Source organism: Rissa tridactyla, chromosome 2 (assembly GCF_028500815.1).
Source record: "Rissa tridactyla isolate bRisTri1 chromosome 2, bRisTri1.patW.cur.20221130, whole genome shotgun sequence".
In the NCBI taxonomy this organism is placed as follows: Eukaryota; Metazoa; Chordata; class Aves; order Charadriiformes; family Laridae; genus Rissa; species Rissa tridactyla.
Window position 1 is genome coordinate 24631175 of NC_071467.1, and position 18187 is coordinate 24649361.

The 18187-nt window shown below is 36.4% G+C and overlaps 1 protein-coding gene across 2 annotated transcripts in view; it reads left to right on the forward strand.

Annotated features, from left to right (window-relative positions):
- Nucleotides 1–18187, forward strand: part of STK3 (serine/threonine kinase 3) — a 146512-nt gene that overhangs the window by 27353 nt on the left and 100972 nt on the right. For both annotated transcript variants that reach the window (XR_008464652.1, XM_054189723.1), the window contains exons 5-6: nucleotides 5880–6044; nucleotides 6468–6635. Coding sequence is in view for 1 of the 2 variants with exons in the window: in XM_054189723.1 (XP_054045698.1) it covers nucleotides 5880–6044; nucleotides 6468–6635 (333 nt within the window). In the remaining variant the exon portion in view is untranslated. The remainder of the gene's footprint in view (nucleotides 1–5879; nucleotides 6045–6467; nucleotides 6636–18187) is intronic.

The following is an 18187-nucleotide window of genomic DNA, read 5'->3' on the forward strand; positions in this document are numbered from 1 at the left end:
GACCTCTGGAGGTCACCTGATCCAACTATCCTGTTCAAGCAGGGACATCTAGAGGTGGTTGCCCAGGAGCATGTCCACATGGCTTTTGAATGCCTTCAAGGAGGGAGACGCCACAACCTTCCTTGGCAACTTATTCCAGTGCTTGGTTGCCCTCACAGTAAAAAAGTGTTTCCTGACATTTGGAGGGAACCTCCTGTGTTTCAGTGTGTGCCCATTGCCTCTGGTCCTGTCACAGGGCACCACTGAAAAGGGCCTGGCTCCGACCTCTTTGCATCTTCCCTTCAGATATTTGTACACATTGACGAGGTCCCCCTTGAGCTTTTTCTTCTCCCAGCTCTGTCAGCCTTTCCTCATGTGGAAGATGCTCCATTCCCTTAATCATCTTTATGGCCCTTTGGTGGACTGTCTCCAGTATGTCCATGTCTCTCTCGTACTGGGGAGCCCAGAAATGGACCCAGTACTGCAGGTGTGGCCTCACCAGTGCTGAGCAGAGGGGAGGGACCACCTCCCTCCACCTGCTGGCAACACTTTGTCTAATGCAGCCCAGGATACCATTTGCCTTCTTTGCTGCATACAAAATACTTAAATACCATTAATGTTGTGCAAAAACATCTGCAATAGACAGTTTTGGTCTACAGAAATAACCTAACTAGAACTTTTCGTATAATGCTTTATAAGTCCAGTAAGGGAAGAAATAGTGTATGTATCGCTCAGCTGCTATGCTGCTGATTAATAACAATTGTGGTTTTAGAAATATTTTTTTGGAGATTTTTGTATTTATGTAATTATTTTCAGTGGTATGCATGGGTAATGTATGTTCTGCAAAAAGTTTAAATTGCACAAAAATCAAGAAATTAATAATTTAAAAAGATCTTTTTAGAGTTTTTTTTTGGTTGTGATTTCATGTAACATTTAATATGGCAGTACATTATTTTCTGAAAAGGTAATTTTGCGTAGGGAAGGTGAGTGTACTTTGAGTAAGGCTGGAAATTCATTGCATCCTTCTAAATATTATAAGATATTAAAGTTAAACATTCTGTCTTGAGTATTGTTATGCATACACTTGGCCATGTTTAGCAATAATATAAGCAGGAATGACTTTAGTGACTGCATCACATTATATAGATGATGATAATATATACGCGTGTGTGTGTATATATATACACACACACTTTATGAAGCACAAGTGGATGCACCTAGGGCATCTGGCGTTGTGATTGATGTGTCTCATCACTTACGGCAGAGTAAACCTGTTCTCCCTTTTACCTGTGCTTCCCTGCTGCTACTGATGTTCCCGATAAACACAACTCATTCTCTCTGCTTACTTCTTATAGGTGCCATTCATTTCTGTGGGCCTTTCTGACCACTGTATGTATTTTGATGTTACTTAAATACTTCTTACTTTTGAAACACATAGTTATGCTAGAGCTTTCCTTTACAGATGGTCCCCAGATGGTGTATCAGGCTGGAGTACTCTCAAACTCACTCTCTTCTGGTTTGCTGGATTCTCAGTCCTTAGCTTCTTTGTCAGCCTTTTGGTACAGGTGTTCTGTTACCCTCTCCTTTTGAGAGCTGGATTTTGCCATGCAGCTGCAAAAGCACTTCTTCATATAGAGTTGATCCAAAGATCTCCATGTGGCTTAACAACTAATTTTTGAAGAACTAAAGCTAGGGATTTAGCTTCTTAGAAACGCCACATATTGAAGAGAGACCTTCTCTGCAGAGCCTTCTAAGCACAGTTTCTTGTAATACTTGCTTCTGGATGAAAGCGGGCAGTAAGTTGTATGCCTATCATGCTGTACATTTGTCAGTGCTCAGCATCATTTTTTCGTGCATGTTCAGGATTAACTGCATGGTAGTCTTTGGAGATTCAGGATGTTGTATTGTTTCTGAAGTGGGGTGGATTTGGCAAAGCTCTGGCAGAAAGTGTTACACTCAGCATGTCTCAAACAATTCATGATACACGTTAGTAGCCAGAGCTTAAATTGCCCGTAGTGTGAGTCTTCAGATAATGAGAGTTGTCTCTTTCTCCAGATATTCTTCTGACCATTGTTTAGTTTATCTTACAGTTGATTGAAAGTCCCTTCTTTCCTGACTCCAGAGCAGGCAGGTGGTTTCACTCCTTTGGTGCAATGCCAGGAAAGCTGTCTTGTTTGAGCTGTGTATAACAGGGTTTTCAGTTCTCCTGGCATACACTCCTTTGAAGCAGCATAGTAGTCACCATAAAGAAGCAGCACAAATAAAGACTTTGAGCAGTGTGCCACTGAATAGAAGCACTGAAAGATCTCAGAGATAAATGGCAGGCAGGAAATGCATAATGTGCAGCAGAGGCGGTAACTGCTTGCTGTGGAGCATGGAGCTAACGCCACCATCAATTTCATCCTCTACTTGCACAGGGAAAGGTTTATAAAAAGTTACCAGGACTCTTTGGGTATGGCAACACATGTACTTATTTGGAAAGCAATGCCAGTTTGAGCAGCTCCTGCTCTGCTACATCCCTGTTGACTATGCCATGAATTGACTCAGGGAACTGAATTGTTGGACAAATAATTTGGCAGACAGGTTTATTTTTAACTAGGGTCAGTTACAGTTGTTGAGTGGAAGGGCTGACACCCAGTGGGAATGACTGCTGTAGGTTGCTGTGGAAGGAGGGACTGGAGCTTGGCACTGCTGTTCAAATAAATATATGTGTAACTGTGCCCTTGGGCTCCACGCCCAGGTTTTATGAGACTGGATAGAAGCTGGAATAGGGAAGTGGTTCTGTTTGTTAAATAATTAAAACTTGTTATGAGCAACTCAAATGCAGGTAATCTTGCTGACTAATCATTTTTTCCTTTCTGTTGAGTCATTCTGGTGGCTTTGAGTGATTATGAGTGTGTTTTTTGTTTCTTGTGGGCTTTTGGTCGTGTTTTTTTTTTGGAGGGAGGTGCGGATGTGTACCAACACTTTCAAAACTGAAACTGGAAGGAATTGCTATTGCTTAATTTAATTTCTGTATGGGATTGGAAAAGCAGAGAAAGGGAAAAATGCAATTCGGTGTTGCAGCCAAATTAGAGTATTCATCTTCAGTTTTGTAGTTTCTTGCATTTCTAAGAATGTGTCAAGTTCATTTGTTTAGTTCTTATATTAAAGCATCAAAGTACTGTAGTTGAACAGCATTTTAGTTGCATGAATAGTTTCTTTGTATAACCTTGAGAAGCTGTATCACATGGGATGAATTGTGCATGTGTTTTTTGCTTTTTTTGTAGAATATATGTTGATCAAAATCTGAGAAGTGTTCTTGGGGTGTCTGGTACCTGCCAAAGGTTCACTCTTACTGTTTCTCTGATAACACTTGTTCAGGAGCTTGTGTGTTCCTTTACGTTGAACTAAAGCAATGAAGATAAACAACTGTGCTAGCTGATAATTTAGTAGTCCATGTAGTTTATGAAGCAGATAAATGAAAATCTCTCTCTCTCTTTTTTTTTTTTTTTACTGTATTGTATTTTCTTTGGTAATGAAATGTCTGTCAGCTTGTTGCCAGTTCATACTTGCAGGTTATTGTATATTTGTGATAGTACATGAATTCTGCAACATATTAAAGTAGTAAATAAAAGAAGTGTTTTGGACTGCCCAGACTACACCACCTCTTTACTTATAATAGGTGTTTAATAATGGATAATAATTTTTTTTTTGGCTGTAAAACTGAAGTTTGTCTGGTCTGCTTAAAAATCAAGCAAAAGGGTTCTTAGTGTTTTCTTTGTGATGCTTTTACAGATTTCAGTAAATATCCCTGTTGCAATTTTTTTTTCTTACTCTTCAAATTTTCAATTTTGTTTCTCAGTTTGTATTCAGTTACTTGACTAATTTGAGAGTACCTTTCTATTCATCCTGACTCAAAAATAAACAGCAAACATGTTATGAAAGAGAGCTGGGTATAACTGTGCAAAATGTATTGTTGACTTGAGGAACTCTAAAGTTCTAAGGAGCCTCAACTCTTCTACCTTAATTCTTAGAAGTAACTGAAGGCCATGCTATTATTAAAGAACGTAAAGGAACCTCTTAAAAATTCAGCATGGCTGTAGAAGATAGTATTATGCACTGGTAAATGTGTAAAAGAGTATATTTTTTAGAAACCAGAAGATATCAACAGGCTGCAACTACTTTGAAAGTCATGGGCTGACATGTTGCATCATCTTCACATAGTGGTAGTTCTGCTTACTAAAATGTGGTTTGTCTTACAAAATATATTCAGGGCCAGCTACGTTAAGATTTCTGTTAGTTCAGTTGTACAACTTTATAGTGTGATAATAACATGATATATTACAGCATAGCTCATGCGGATTATCTATACTTAATATTAAGAAGTAACAGGAAACCTTTGCATAGACAGCAAATTAAAATTTTTGGTAGACATTTTAAAAAATACAGTATTGGTGGCTGAAATTGAAGAGCCATATTCAATCTGATTATATTTTCCTATGAGGATATCATCTTGCAATGGACAAGTGATGCAGGTAATTTAAAAAGAACCCACAAGTTCAGTGAGTGTTCATTCTCTGCATCAGTTGGCAACAAGAAAAGAATGGTGCAAGAAAAAGCCCATAGCATCTGATTGGCATCTGTTCTCAACCATTTCTGTAATTGTCTATGGTTTAAAGAAACCAGTGGTAATAGATATTGGCAACTTCCAGCATAAGAGTACCCTGACATCTTAGTTGTCCTTTTTTGGGGCTGAGTAGGATTTTGGGAGGGCTGTTGGGGCACATGTGTATAGGTGTAGTTCTGCAGCTTTGTGTCAGTATGGAGTACACGCAGGGTGAAATATTTGTTTACAAAAGTTAACATTTACTTACATTCCATATCAAATGAAGGCACTAGCCTTAGAAGGAATGGCTAACTTGACAGACTTTGGTAAAACTCTGTAAACTGGTAAACTAGTTGGGAACTGCTGGGGTGTTTGTATTTCTGTATTTCTCCCTACAGATAATATGTAGCAAGCTATCTCTGATGAATATATTTTTCACAAGCTTTGTGGTAAATAATCATTTGGCTGTTTTCTGTAGACGTTTATCCCTTGCTTTTTGTTTTGTGGTTTTTTGCTCTTGCGAAGAAGCTCTTAATTCATCCTCTCTAATATGTAAATTTTGCTGGCAATGAGAAACTAATAGTAGTGCAATTAGGAATAGCTAGGGGACAAAAGTTTGTACTACTAATTGTAGACTTAGCAGGCATTTCATATGTAGGAATTTGAGCAATAAAGAAAACATGGCATTTTGTTCATCTCTTTCCAAATGTAGAACTGTGCTAGTTTGTTGGGCAAACTGTGTGCAGAACCTAAGGGCATGGATGTTTGAGGAATAGTTCTAGCTTTCCACAGTAGTGAAAGGGACTCTCTTTTTCCAGGGATGTATTCTGGTATGTGCCATCTAGTCCACTGGTGACCACCATTACCTTTGTTTTGACAAAGGTAATGCATAACTTGACAATTAATATGTATGATCCTAGTGATAAATTTATTAGTTGCATATTGTAGAAACTGTGCAGCAGTTTTTATGAAGGATGTCAACATGTAAAGAATAGTAACTTTTGATTGACAGGCAAGAGAATATTGCATATTCTGCCATCTGATCTGCATCAGTCAGCCCTTCTCTAGTTTTGCAGCTCGTTTGCTCTAACTGGACTCTAGACATGTAAGAATCTAGCTATATGGATCAAGTTAGTAGATCAGAGTTTTGAATTGTAAATGCTATTGGGCATATTCCTGTGTTAAAATAAAATACATTAATATGCATTCTCTCTATAATTTATAATAATAGTTATGAAATGATCATGTTTTAAATAGTTCAAATATATAGACTCTATGTGTATACCTGAAAGTGGTTTTATGTTTCTTACAGCTAACAGAAGATGAAATTGCAACTATTCTGAAATCTACTCTTAAAGGACTTGAATACTTGCACTTTATGAGAAAAATACATAGAGATATAAAGGCTGGAAACATTCTTCTTAACACTGAGGGACACGCAAAATTAGCTGATTTTGGCGTGGCTGGCCAGTTAACAGTGAGTACCTGTGGAAAGATCTTTTGAAAATGCTCTAGTGCTCCTAACCGTGTTCTTTTATTTTTGTCTTTTCCTTATAGCTTGAATTTTGTGTCTGAGGAGTGACTAGTGGTAGAGCTAACATTCTTTATCATGATGACTATTTAATTTATTGCTGGGCTATTTGGTTTTTAGTTGTTTATTTTTATAACCCAGTGTACTTCAAGTGCCTGATGATTCTGCTTAAACTTTTCTTTGAGGTTTATGATCATTGGCACCTGTTTGGCCTCTCTGGGCGGATGGGCTGAATCTGTTTGGTCTTAATTGGAAGTCACTACCATTTGACCTTTGGGTGGCTAATTTAACTTTTAAATATAGACTTCATATCAAAAGAATCTGAAAATAAGCATCTCTGTTTTAATTGCATAAATAATATAATTACAGGATACAATGGCAAAACGTAATACTGTTATAGGAACTCCGTTTTGGATGGCTCCTGAAGTAATACAAGAGATTGGCTATAACTGCGTGGCAGACATCTGGTCCCTTGGTATCACTTCAATAGAAATGGCTGAAGGAAAGCCTCCCTATGCTGATATTCATCCAATGAGGGTAAGACTGTGTGGTGGTGTTTTCTTTGTTGTATTAAAAAAACCAAAAAAGTGAAAAAAACCATATACTGGAATCATAAAACTATGTTTATGGACAGAGATTTTAAGACTAAGGATTTTTACTCGCTGTCTTGCTTCCTATTTACTGCAGTTTGCCTATGTTTTAACACGACTCTGCAAGGTTTCAGAATGTCTTTGTCTCCACTTGAGAGAGAACTAAAGGAGTAAGTGCTTAATTGACTTGAGGGCAACATATAGAGTCTATTGTGTACTGTACCTGCTCTTGGAGAGCTCCATAACCAAGAGACCATCCTCCTTTGAAAGGGAGTTTTGGAGTAAAGATGACGTAAAGAAGGATTCAGAATTGGCCTATGTGAGCATTGCTAATATTAGTGACCCCTGACAGTTTTTATTTATTACTGGCTCTTAAAGTCTGTTACTGAATTAGTTTACTTTTTGCAAAATAAAATGTAAATAGAATTAGTTGCTTTATGAGTTGTAGCAGTTATGAAGAAATTGTTTGGAGAAGTTCATGGGGAACAATATTTATCTAGGAATAACTGTTGCTACTGTTAGTCATGCTTTTATTTTTTTGAAATGAGCTATAGAATCGCTACAGTGATAGCACTGAGAATCAATAAATACTCGGTTCTTGAGTTGTTTATATCTAAGCCCCATTGGTATTAACAAGGCACTTTATATTGCTAAAAGCATATTTTTTTAATCTTTGTGTTTTGCTGCAAAAACGGCATGCATACTAGATTGTTTTATTCAGTTTTCTTTTGCTGGTGTCTCATATATCAGGATCTAAATATAAGGGAGCCACCACTGTTGAAAGAGAAGCTACTTTTCATATATAATTACTGTAAGGTGACGCATATATGAGTTCAAGTGTGTTTAGTGCTGTTGGGTTCTTGATTTTTGTTTGTGTGTGCTTTGGAACAGAGATGTTCCCTGAAGTTTTATGGCAACATGGAGCTCAGTTAAAGCTAGTGAGTGTTTTGCAATTGTAAACATTACATAATTTTGGAAATAAAGCTTAGTAATTTTCCTGTTCAAACTGAAAATACTCAGCTGCAAGCTGAGAACAAAATAAGCTCTGAAGCTTGTTTTTAATGGAAATTTAATTTAAGATGAAATAATATTTAAAAATATTTCAAAGAACTGTTAATTTCAGATTAAATACGTTTGATCATGCTGCGGGTTTTGGTTGTACTTTTAAAGAAAATGTCTTAATTACCTCTAAGTTCATTTTAACAGTATTATATGTAGTTGCAGTAGCTGTTGAAAGGTGATGATTACATTATCAGAGAGGATTTTTATACGCTTGACAATAGTAGCTTATAAATCAAAGGTCCCCGAGTTTGAAAGCTTGTGAATCTGCTTAATTCTCGTAATCAATGCTATCAAAGGCCAAAGTAATTTAACACAACAATTCTGGATTACGTAGAACATGTGTTCTTGTTAATAAATTACATTATGGTTTTTAAGGGCTTGTGTGCTGTTAGTACTCTTTTGTATATTTGATACCTATAGTTTTTCTTAATTTTTATTAGTGAGTTGTTACAGTGGTTAACAAGAAATACACAGATTTAAGTTGCAATAGTTTTCCCAGTGTCATATGATACAGCTTCATAGGACTTTTGGACATATGTAGATGCTTTCCTACTTTGTTTTAGTTATGACATAGAATTGATACAGGCAAGCATGAAAGCTTGGGCAAATTTTCATTACTTTTTCTAGATGTTGCTGGAGTTCTGTGGTATTTATGTAAGGCACAATTTTGTTACTTGGGAATGCATGTTGAAATTACCATGTGCACTATTTTGCTGTAGGCTGGTTGGCACTGCCACAAAGGTAATGCACTGCCAGTAGGCCATTTCCTTGTCAACTGCATTTACAGCTTAATAGAAATATTACATGACTTTGTTAAACAAGTGTTTTGGCAGAGAGGAAATAGCAGATTCCATGCAAACAAGCATAGCTTCCTCTGCTTAACCACACTCTAGCTACTCCAAAGAATTGTACTAGTTTCAGCTGGGAAAAAATGAGAAGTGGGGGGAGGGCAAAATGGAATTCCATGTAGGGGGACAAAACAGCAGTTTTTTTCTGTTTAAGTATTCCAGTTTTAGTATATTTGACTCTGTGTCATCAATGCTATTTCACTTGTTTCTGCTGCAAATCTGAGTTCAGCAGAACCTGCAGTTGTCATACTTGATTTGAGGCTCAAAGGTCAAGACCATTTGCCAGCCCAGTAAGTCTAATGCTTTATTCATGTAAGAATTATGGAACGCCTCACATATTCCATGTCAGAGTCCTTTGTGCTTTCGCTAATGATGAGAAGTGAAACTTCTGTATTTTCTCTTGAGTTTTCATCAAAGAAGAAGTGTTTTCAAGTAGTTTTAAAGGAGGAAGAAATACAGATGTCCTCAAGGTTGCCCTAAAACATGGTGATACAGCCACTGGAAATAGCAAGGAATTTGCTGATAAGTCAAAAACTCAAACCTAGATAACTTAACCCATCCAGCAGGGCTAAAAGCATGTCGATTGCAGTAGTCAGTGCAGCAGCCAGGGTTAATGTGGCTAACAGTGTTTGCATCTGCCTTTGATTGCTCTGCAGGGATGAGCAGTCATGGATTTATAGTGGAGCTAATTAAAGGGGGCTTCAGTGTGGTTCTAGAGCAAGACTTAAGCTCCTGCTCTGAAGCTGCAGTGATATGTTTTAACAGCTGCGTTCCTGTGTCCCCCATTGACTGCAGCATGTATGCTGTCCTGTTCTGATGAAGTATTTATGTCCTACCACTGTCTGAATTTAATTCAAACCATTAACTGCTTTGTTCAGTCTCTCCTCTTCGTGCAGTATCTGTCTGTATTATTTCTGTTTGTTTCTAAATTCCTCTTTTTTTTTTTTTTAATCTATAATGGAAGTGTAAAGATGGCACTGTTTTGCGATAGTGGTTGTGATCTTGCTTTTTGGTAAAAATTGGTAACGTGCTTTTGAAATACCTTCTGCTTTTGCTAATCAAGCCATGATCTCAAATTTGTGTTGTAAAAGAACTGTTTCTGGTGGAAGATCCTTTAAGCTGCAAAGTTTTTACTTGATCATAACCCAACTACTTCTGATATTTAGCTTTGTTAACAGGTAGATTAACAACACTTTGCCATAAAGCTAATTTTAAAACTTAAGAATGGCTGGTTTTTTGGGGTCCTTTCTCTAGGGCCACCCTTACCACAAATTTTCATTATATTCACGTAATGACATGATCACTTATTCTGCAAGGCTGTGATTTTCATGATCAATTTAAGCCAATTTAAGTGTGGGCTGCTGATTATAGAGACAGCCAATCCCTAGCCAAGTGTTCCTGATCTTTCTGTTAAGTGAACACTAGCATTTCTGTGGCCTTACATGGTGTTAGATAAAGGAACTGATGTTCTGAAAAGTTAACCTTACAGAAATCTGCTACAACTGCTCTTTGCAAGGTCAATGCTTACTGACGGGTGGTGTGCTTCAGATAAGTCCTGGTTACTCTCTTTCAAAAAAAAAAAAAAAAAAAGAGCAGAAGAGCCCACCCCCTCCCCAAACTCTTTTCTTTCATGCTTATCAGGCAGCTGCAATAATTCACGTTGCTGTGGTATGGAAGAAGCTGGTGGTAGATGTGTTTTTCAACACTTTACAGTATTGGCCTTTGTTTCTTTATAGTGAGGTTTGGTGGAAATGGACATGTGGGCATCACATGTTCTGCAGTGAATTGGAGGAAGCCAATTTGAACTGCTTCCATTTGCCTTAAGTCCAATCATGATATTTATTTTTCCATGGCACTTACCCAGATTATCCATGCCTCCTGCTTAGCCTGTGTAATTTCCACCCTGGACTAATCTGTTTGTAATAACCTTTTATTTCTGAAGTATCTTACAACAATCTACCATTTCCCAGTTTTTTATTCTCAACATATTGCATTAAAACTGGAGATTGAAGTGAGAATTATTGCTGTGTAAAGCTGCAACAACCAAGGAGGGTGTCATGTTGAGCATCGCTGTCTGATTGCGACCAGTTTTTCAATCATTGAGCAAGTGGTTTCCTCTATGCCTTTTGTGCCAGAAGTTGAAGAGAGGGAAAAAGAAAATCTACTTCTGGCGATGTCAGATGTCTTTCTGTATAGTTACTCTTGCATTTCATCTCTCCAACAGATGGAATTGTCCCCTTCGTTTCTATTATTTTCTTTGAGAGTTCACCTACCTTATCTCAGCATTACTGTTATTGATTTAGATAAGGTTTGTAAAAGTGTATTACATGCTTTTCTTATTTTAGTGTTTTTGCTTATCTTTAGAAGAGTTTAATTCTAAAAGTCCTCTTCCTTTTAAGAACTTTCTGAGACACTTTTTGTTAATTTGTAACTTGAGATCTTGCCTGCTGTTTCTAGATAGAGTGAGCTACTATTTAAAGAGATTTAAAATATGGATTTTTGATTGTATATTACTGTTTATTTTACTACCTTTTCAAAATCTCGTGGAAGAGTGACAGTGAGCTATGGCAGGACTCACTGAATGTGATTCCTCGGGGAGGTCATAATTCAGTATTTCTGTTGTGCCTTCTATGTTATTATAGGTCCCTTACAATTAAATATCCTATGTGCTTTTAAGCAACTTAATGTACTAAGGTTATTTTAAAATAGTAAGTCTTGAAAAAGCATGTGAGACCCTAACACATCCAGTTCTTTGAATGGTAGGAATGCAGATAGTTCAAGGAACAAAAAAATGTGACTTCCCCTTCCTCTGGATCTTCCATTGTGTCTAACCTCGTCTGGTCTTTCTTAAAAAATCTGATTTCTCAGGACAGGATTTTAGTTTGTGTTGTCTTGCACAATGTCATATTCATTCTAAGTTTGTAAGTAATAAATGAATATACAATGTAAAATGTATGTTTATAGTGAGGACCTAAGACACTGATGTGATATGGTTGAGGCAGTAGACTAGAACTGGAGAAGCATATGTGTCTTGCTGCAGGCTTGCCAAAGAGCTGTTGGAAGACCTTTGGATCTCTCTAGGCTTTAAATGGAATTTTTATGTTTGCTTTAAACTTACCTACATGCAGGCAATGGCTGCAAAGGGGTGGTATTCCTACCTGTTTCCATGCATTTTCACCACCTGTTTCTGTTGGAACAAGCATTTAGGTGGGCACATGATAAGCTGGATCAGAAAATTGATCCACCTGACAATTAACCAAGTAACAAGAAGTAGCTTTCACTCATATTGTTAACATCGTGCTTGGACTAGGTGGGGACAAACATACGTGGCTGGAATCGTTAGGAGAATCGGGTCATCCCTTTTTGGCTATCAGCAAAGTTGGTGCTGAGGCTGACTTAAAGTAATTGCAAAACCAGAATCTCAGTTGTCCATTTGTAAATTTATTACGATTAAAACTAATGTTTCCAGATACTGTTGTGCTTGGGAGCTATAGCTGTAGATGCAGTGCTGCCATGCTGGTTTTGCTGCTGTGGATTTAATTTACCTTTTGAATTCAGAGGCAGTCGAGGGGAAGGAGAGAGATTGCTCTTCCTTTTTCTGATAGACTAGTAAGTGTCTGCAGACTGCAAAGCTTTTCTGGAGATGGCCCTTACAAATGCCTGTTGTAAGGGACAAACTGACTTTTTTGTAGCCTGTCCTTTTGGACTTTTTCTAGTTCAGCATATCAATAAAATGAGACAGGGTTCTAGACCTTTCATGGGTAAGTGTCCCCCCAAAAAGCCTCTCTCCTTCTGCACCTCATTTGTTCTTCCATCTTTAAATGCTGTTGCCATGATACAGCTGAACTTCATGGGCTAAACTTCCTGTGGCCTTCTGTTTGCATGCAGATGCAGGTGTTGTTTTATATTTACCTCTGTTCTACTATTTATAGCTGGAACTTCAAAGAGATGTTATAACTTAATTCAAGAAAAAAAATGAGCACAGTTAATACCAGACAGTATTTGTCTAGCAGAAAATAAAATATGTTCTCTATATAGATTGGGAAAAAAAGAAAAATAAACCAGTGTCAAAGGAGTTGCTTCTTGCATACATCACCACGAGAAATGCAACTCCATACAGTAATAGGATATGTACCATTTTTTCTTTGAGATAGTAATAGTATTATGTGCTTCAAACTAGTTGCACCTATACTAATACCAGTGCTGGGTATTGTATCTTTGGTAGTTTTCTTTTTTTGTTCAACAACTTTCTTTTCAGGGTTGAACTCTAAGGAACTGTGACTTGCTTTACTTAAGGGATTTTAAAAAAGAAAGCTTTACATTTTCATTTAAAAATGCTACTACTTCAAATCAGTAAGCAACCTGTCCACCTGCTCTGATCAAAACATGAATAATCGTTGTATGGTGATTTTTGTATGAATAAAAAAAAACAGATGAGACATTTCTTTCAGCAGTACATTTAAAAAATAAGGTGCCAAATGCTTTTTCATTCAAGATTTATTTCACTTGTCAAAATGAACAGAGATTTAAAATTTATTTATTTTTTTAACCTTGATGAATGATCAAAGTTTATAGTGAACAGACCTCTTTACCTGAACTGCTTCTGGTGTGTTACGTTATTGTTGAGGTGCAGGCCAGTTCCTAACACCCTGTTCATGATTTGACTCCTTTCAACGAGGCTTCTGGAATTGAGGGTTTAGAAATGTTGGGCAAATTAAAATAAGTAATTGTGTACATTTGAAATTCCACATCTGTGTATATTCCATTTTTTTGTGAGAAAATACCTGATGTGCATACCTAAATAAGATATTTTTGTAGACTTTGCATAGAACCTTAATATTACCAGGAAAGTTGCTCTTTCTGTAAATTAAGATGGCAGTTAGTGTTTGCCTGTAATTGTAATGAGATTTGGACTTGGTTGCTTATTCTGTCAGAATTCTTTAATAAGTACACAAAAGCAAGTTTTCTATGTGTTGTTATATGTAACTTAACTTGAGGAAATAAATTTATAAATTTTCTGGAATACAATTAAGGCACCTGTTAACTATTGTGGCAACGTCATTTTAACTAAGTGAAAGGAGCCAGTTTTTAGGTATTTGGTAGTTTTGTCAATTTGACATTAGTTTTTACTGTGGTTGAGTTATTTTTAGCAGTGGATTGAAATGAAATGAAGTGCAAACTGATCCTGCAGAAAAATCATTGTTTGTCAAAGCTGCATTTGTGGCTCATGGGCAAACTGCCCATAGAGCTGCAGAGATCCTGTTCTATAGATTCGCACCCCCTCCTCCCAAGATATTTATGTATCTCCGAACTTAAAGTTATGATTTTAGTTAAAATGTGCTCGGTGTTCACTTATATATAGGGTAATCTAGGGAGGGTTCAAGTGCATTCCTCTTTAGGCTCCTATTCTTTGTGGAAATGCTAGGCATAGATACAGACATAGTACCCTTTGAACATAACTTCTGTTTAAGTATTTAATGCCTGCAGGATTCATGGAGGAAGCAAATTTCAAAAGGATTTAATTTGCTTATTTGCTCGTGACCAGCCCTTCTATGGACTCACTGTAGAGGAGGCAGCAGGGAATATTCTGATGAGTGAGGAGGTCAACCCAGGCAAGCACCCCCAGGGTATAGTCTAGTTTCTTGTGATATAGAAATATAACTTCTTCCCGTTTTTCAGCATGCCTAGCATAGACTTTTAATGAAAGCACGGCTTTTATGTACCAAGCATGGTTTACCCAAATAAGATAAACAGAGTAAAAGAAATAGTATGTGAGTGGTCCTCGGACCCTGAAGACAAGTTTAGAGGTGTCCAGTTGCAAAATATATGAAATAAAGCCTGTGATATTTTACTTATTTTCTTAAATTGCAATCGATAATTCATTGTGTGACTTTACCAGTTTCAGTTACATGCATCGAGCCTCCTAGAGAGTGATGTGCTAGCACGGCAGCATCCAGTTTCCAGGACTCAACATCAGCCCATTTCATGTGGAAAGGAGAGTTTTTGTAATACTGTGGTGAAAGCAAGACAGGAAGAATTCCATTTGTCCTTTGGCAAAACTTGCAGATGATAAAAATTTTCTCCTTGATACTCCAAGGAACTTTTTGAAGAGGTTTTGCCACATTGCTTTATCAAGAGCCTGTACTCTCTTCTTCCCACAGAAAAGACTGACAGATCTTTCTGGTTTATCGTATTCTTGAGAGTACAAACCACATGAAAGGCTGGATACAAAAAGTAGTTCAGTTCTCTCTCCCTAGAGATTCACAAAGGGGTGCAGGACTGGCTTGATAATCTACTTTCTTTTAATCAAGATACTGACAAGGTAGTATCTGATTATTCATAGAGAGGAAAAATGACATAGAGCAGGATCTAAGGAACAGAAGAAAGTAAAAGATAGGGATAACAGCAAGCAGAGTTGGATTGAGTCCAGCTTTAGAAATCCAGAAGATGCTACTGTGGTAAGACAGGGGAAGCTATGTGAAGTCTGGAAGAAGAGCTCACTAATGAGAGGAAATCAGTGCCTTATAAAGGTTCACATTCGTTCACATTTGTTTGTCTAATCAGCGCAGAATGATACGATACTAGCATCGATACACATAATATGAAAACACTAGATTAGTTGAGATGTGTACGATGATTAAATCGGAAGATGACAAGGCCCTATTCCTGTCCACATTAAAGCTTTTGAAAAGTCTACAGTCTGATGTATGTAGTTGTTCTCTTCCTGTACGTATTGCTTTTCTTATCTGCTCTTCTTTCTTGCATCTCTCTAACTTGTTTTTCCCTTCAGTGAAGGGATGGCTTGAAAGTTCACGTAGTAAAACTGTTGCAATATAAATAAAGTGCAGTTGAAAGTACTCGTGGTTACAGAATCTAGCATAAATGTTTCACTGTGGTTCCAAGAATGCATCTTCAGTCCTTCGTATCACTAGAATTTTTTTGGGTGAAATAAATAATATGTTTATTACTGTTAAAAGTATAATTTATAATTTCTTTAATTTTTTTAATGATACTGGGTTTGTTGGTTGCGTATGTGTGCAAAAAGGAAATGTTAATCTGTCATGTGTAATAAAGTAGCAGAAGTGGAGAATATTTGAAATTTGGACTGGAACTGGAGTTTAATTTGAATTAAATGGAAAACATTTATTTCATGCTTCTAAATGAGGATTTAATTAAAATTAAATTAGTTCATCTTCTTAGACTTACCCTTGAATAGGAAATTTGAAACATACTTCAGTTGATGGTTGGTTTTCTCTGACTTTGATTAATCACTTTCAAAGTAAGTGGAGGATCAGTACAGTAATTTCATAATTACACACAAGTGAGTTAACTTGAAACTTTAACTAAAATAACTGTAAAGGAAGTTTGATGTTGGTTAGTTTCATGTAACGCTGCGTATCTTCTGTGTATGATTCAGATTTTTAGAAGTGCTAATCTGAAAAAAGGACCATACCAAGATACTACCCATTTATTTGCAAGATACTTTAATAGGGAAATGTTTGACCTGGGGATATTATTTTTCAAAGACACTGGAACAGTAAGTGGAGGCTGAATGAAGCCACGAAATTGATGGAAGGATTCTTGATGACTCCTAGTGAGCATTGCATCAAGCCCTACATCTGTAAGCATTGTTAAAGATTATTTGATAGAACTGTTAATGTGGGACAAGCCAGGCACGTATTCAAAAAACCTAGCGCAGCATAGGTTAACATTGTTCTCTGCTGCTGAGCTGGCTGCTTTTGCCCTGGACAAATGTTAAAAACAAACAAGCAAACAAAAGCCCAGCAAAAAGCTCATTCAGAAGTTTTAAATCACTGTAGATCTGCTCATTTGTGACCTTAGCAAAACTGTAAACATAGCTCAAAGTGCAAAGCAAAGCTATTTTGCAACTTGAAGATCTCAAGAAAATTTTATTTGAAATGGGCAATCGGTGGTAAATCATCAAGATGCGTTAAAACTAGAATCACAATTTTAATGTTACAAAACTTTTTTACTAATTATCTTTACACACATTCTTATTCGAAAAAGCTTTTCCATCATTTGTACACATCATTGTATACTGAATGTATTCCATTTCTTTTTAACTTGCACTATCGACTTGGAAAATTACTCAGCAACGTGTTTATGCATAGACATAGGAGAAATCCTTTTACTAAAAATTCTACAATACCCTGCAGGAGATTGCAAAACGTAACACAGATTTCAAAACTTTTAAGTGAAGAGCTATATATATTTACTATAGATGCTTCTATTTATTTTTATTTTTATAATCTTTCAATTTCCAGGATTAACACAAAATATACAATGTTAATTTTTATTCAGAGGTCTGGCAGCTAGCTTTATTGAAGAGGAGGGAATTTGTGTATTGCTTTTAATCGAAGTAGGTCTGTTTGGATTTTTGTATGTGACTAGTGTCTTGTTAAGCCAAAAAAGAACTTAGTAAATAATTTTAACAGTTTCTTGGAAGCTTGAATCAACGCTTATTTATTGAAGTGAATTATATGTTCATTTTTTCTTAAACTTTGACATGTCAAAGTTTTCTGTCAGTTTAGCTAGTTAACTTGGATGAAGTGCTTTAAAGGGACTTGACTACTATATCGCCAAATTCTTAACATGTTATTACACTTTTTAAAGGCAAAAGTATATTTACTTGCATTTTAGTTAAAGGGATATTTATTTGATTCTTAATCACGTGGGAGAAAATCGCGATCAGATTAGGAGGAAAATATTAAGCTTCTATTGGTACTTACTGTAAGATTTTTAAATGCTTTAAGTCTGTACCGGTTGTTTACTTCGTTAAAAAAAAAAAAAAATCTTAAAAGATTGTTTAGATTGAAAAGGAAGGTAAAATTTGGAATGGAGAAAGCTTATTAAAGCTGTATGTACCCTGTGTCTGTCTTAGTATTACATTGCCTTAAAATGTACACTAGGTCATTTTTAAAGAGGATGATGCGTATTTAATGGAAGAAATTTATTTAAAGGAAGGGTTGCCAACCGGTCTAAATTTGTTTCAGTTAAAATTTGATGGTCTAAAGACAACTTATAATCCTTTTCTTGTTATAAAGTATTGTCAAATTTGTAGTAGTATCAGTTAAAAAGTTTATGGAAACTTTGTTTTAAGGTGGTTTAAAAGAAAACTAAATCTTTAATTTGTATTTGATGGCACCTGTTTTCATTTTGTTTCCCCGGCAACACCAGTGGTATCAAAAATTGCCCATAGACCACCCTGGTTTTAGAGAAGAATGAAACCCGCCTGGCTTTTTCATTTCAGCCTTTTATTTTACTGACTAAATACTTAAACAAAGCTCTAACACACAGTCGGTAGTTTATGAACTAACTCGAATAATTGAGGTAACGCAGTAGGTGATTTTTGTATTAGAATTTTCTGTATTAATGCCAGTTTGTGTTGTTACATTATTTAAAAAATGCATTGAGAAACTATATAGGACGTACTTTTGATGTCCCATGGCAGAAAAGGCTGTGTTTGAAAGCTGTACTGTCTACCCGCAGAGAAGTAGAGTAAAAGATCATAGTTTTTAGATAACCTGGTCTTGGATCCAAATTTTTATTCCAGATGTAAGTTCTCATT